The sequence below is a fragment of the Hippocampus comes genome, unplaced genomic scaffold (genome assembly GCF_001891065.2).
Source record: "Hippocampus comes isolate QL1 unplaced genomic scaffold, H_comes_QL1_v1.1 scaffold185, whole genome shotgun sequence".
Lineage (NCBI taxonomy): Eukaryota > Metazoa > Chordata > Actinopteri > Syngnathiformes > Syngnathidae > Hippocampus > Hippocampus comes.
The window spans coordinates 88,765-91,248 of record NW_017805931.1 but is presented as its reverse complement, the minus strand read 5'-3'; the positions used below and the strand labels follow the sequence as shown (position 1 = coordinate 91,248).

The 2,484-nt window shown below is 54.4% G+C and overlaps 1 protein-coding gene across 1 annotated transcript; it reads right to left on the bottom strand.

Moving 5' to 3' along the window:
- On the bottom strand, window positions 1–1,621 carry LOC109527883 (sorting nexin-7-like). Its single transcript, XM_019890054.1, has 4 exons — window positions 1,353–1,621; window positions 627–809; window positions 360–470; window positions 1–196 (listed from the first exon to the last, which is right to left on the bottom strand). The coding sequence occupies exons 1-4, from the start codon at window positions 1,428–1,430 to the stop codon at window positions 2–4; spliced, it is 567 nt and encodes a 188-aa protein (XP_019745613.1). The 5' UTR covers window positions 1,431–1,621; the 3' UTR covers window position 1.
- Between the last annotated feature and the right edge of the window lie 863 nt (window positions 1,622–2,484).

Genomic DNA, 2,484 nt, shown 5'->3' with positions numbered 1-2,484 from the left:
TTTATTGAGGATTGGTCTGCGCCGACGTGTGTCCTACCTGAGCAGTCAGGAAGAGTCGAAAGTGGCGACTGGACGACAGGGTGGGATGCTCGGCGATCTTATTGAGAAAGCGGTGCAGGGCTTTCTTCCTGGTGTCGATGAAGTCGTCGGTGAAGCGCTCCACCATGCCTTTCATCACAAACTTCTCCGGAAGAGGCTGAAAGACCAGCATCCTTTTCACCCGCCACGCTCAAATTGCACCGACGATGCTTCTTTTTTTTTTAATTCGGGTTTGCCAAGTCAGAAGCCATCAGCGCACGTCCGGCGTAAGCTATAGGCCAGCCCGCGGCAAAGTCGCCGCGCGCCGCGTTTACACGTACGGGGACGATGAGGCTCGGGTGGCTTTCTTCCAGTCGGCTTCGTAGCCAAAGGAAGTCCTGGTAGCGACGGAGCACCTCGTACTCGCACGAGTCAAACTCACTCCTCGCCGTCTGGAAAGAGGAAGCACAAACCGCTCTCAACTTCCAGCAGGTCACGTCAGCGCCTTTCCATAAGCGCCTCCCGCCCACAGGACCGCGGCGGCTGAGTGCGTTTGCAGAGGCACGCGGCGGAATGATTTGCGAGCGTGTGCGCGCCTGCCAGCTTACCTTGGTCACCACTCTGTACACGATGAAGGTCTCAATAGCTGTGACGCGACTCTCTGGACTGTCGACCGTCACAAGCAAGTCTTTGGCGCCGCCGGTCTGCTGTTCATCTTCATCCAGTTGGTACTGGTTGAGCATCGAGCTGGGAGAGTTGGCCACGGGATCCTCGTCTGTCAGTAATAATTTCTGAACCCAAGACAAGGCGGACACTATTTGTTTTTTTTTTTCCCCATGAACACACGAGCAACGAATTCATGCGGCGGCTGCTCGGGGCACGGCGAGCTCGCGCTTCGTCGCGGTGAAGCGCCACAACCGCGGCCTCTTCTCGCGCACTGAACGAGGCCAACGGCGGGTGCGGCGTCCGGCCCGCGTTGAAGGGGAAAACTCGGAGGCCACTTCGGCTCGGGAGAACGGTTTGACGGACCGCCTCGCGTGGCGTAAGAAAAGAGCAGCTCGAAGGCTTCCGACGCGAACAAAACGACCCGTCTCCAAATCACTGGGCGCAGTAACTCCGAAATGGACGTGAAGAGCAAAAGCCGATCGAAGCGCGAAGGTCGGCTCGTCTGCCGATTCCCAACGTTTGTCGTCCCTCCGCAAGAAGCGAGCATTGCCGAAAGTTACGACGAGGAAAAAAAAAAAGGCAGTCTTCAGCAAAATCGTCACTCGAGAGTGTTTCGAGCGGGGCGACGTCCGCGTCGCGAGAGCGGGAGTCGGGAAGTTTGACGGTACCTTACTGAACACCTCCAGGTCTTCGTCTTCTTCCAGATCCAACATGTCCTTTGCTAACATGTCCGCCCGACAATTCATCTCACCGCTTTCGCTGTGGACGAGTGAGAGCCGACAGATAAACTTTGCTCGACGTCTACGCGACGCCTACCACGGAAAAGGAGCCGTCCGATCCCATAGTTGCTACTTTTTCCTTTCCAAATAAAAGCTAGCGTTTTCAAAATAAAAGCGAGGCGAAGCCTGACCCCTCTGCTTCCTCTTCGTGATCCAAACGGGTTGAACCTGCCGAAGAGGCGTGGCGTTCATAGGAGTTTTCACAGTGGATTCCCCAACCCCGCCGACCCCCGCATTCTTGGTTCGAGCTTCTGCCGGCCCATTTGGGGGAGACCTCAAACCGCACCGACCGAGGAGGCACCGAAAGATGTCGCACTTGCACCTGCGCAGGCCAACTACGTCGCATCCGCAACATTCCAAATAACCTGACTTGAATGTTTTTTGTGTGTGGGGGGGGGGGGCGCTAAGGTCATGTTGACGGTGCAATCGGATACCATGTTTGGAAACGGAGCTTCAAAATAGGGAAAATGACGCGGTCTTTGTTTTCGGTTTGGATCGAGGAACTGCAACGTTGAAATACAGCTTGATTTTCTGCTGCGTTGCTTGGAACGAGTCAGGAAAAGTTGAACAACAGTTTTGGGAACGCACAATTTGATTTCTAAAAGCAAAATAAAATCTTGCACGGGACACAAATGGAAAAACGGCTTGTCGGCCCGCTTTTATGAATTAGATCGTGGCTGATAGAAGGCCACTTGAGAAAAGGCCAATGCTTTGCCCTTCACCGTTTTTGATTTGTTTTCTTTGTTTCGTTTGATCCAATGCAATCGATCTTTAGTGATACGGCGCTTTCACAACACATGCCGCTTGAAGCAGTTCCCGCGAGCTTGAAGCGGCCCGTTTCAACTCGACGGGGTGTCGACTTGGAAATGTTTGCTCCAGACAAATTCTGTCAAGGCCTCGGCCGACTTCCTGTTCGGACGCTCATTGCTGTCAGGTAAGAGTGCTTGTGTCCAAGTGTGTGAAAGATGTGTTGCGCTTGATACGTTGTCGACGTGACAGCAGGTGCGCGGCGGGGTGGGGG

What these genes read in the sequence shown, in the direction of transcription:
- LOC109527883 (XM_019890054.1), bottom strand. Translation starts at nt 1,430, where the DNA reads ATGAATTGTCGGGCGGACATGTTAGCAAAGGACATGTTGGATCTGGAA. An exon ending in ACCTGGAGGTGTTCAGTAAG is followed by an intron (nt 810 to 1,352) that starts GTACCGTCAAAC and finishes TCTTGGGTTCAG; the next exon opens with AAATTATTACTGACAGACGA. An exon ending in TGTACAGAGTGGTGACCAAG is followed by an intron (nt 471 to 626) that starts GTAAGCTGGCAG and finishes TCCTCTTTCCAG; the next exon opens with ACGGCGAGGAGTGAGTTTGA.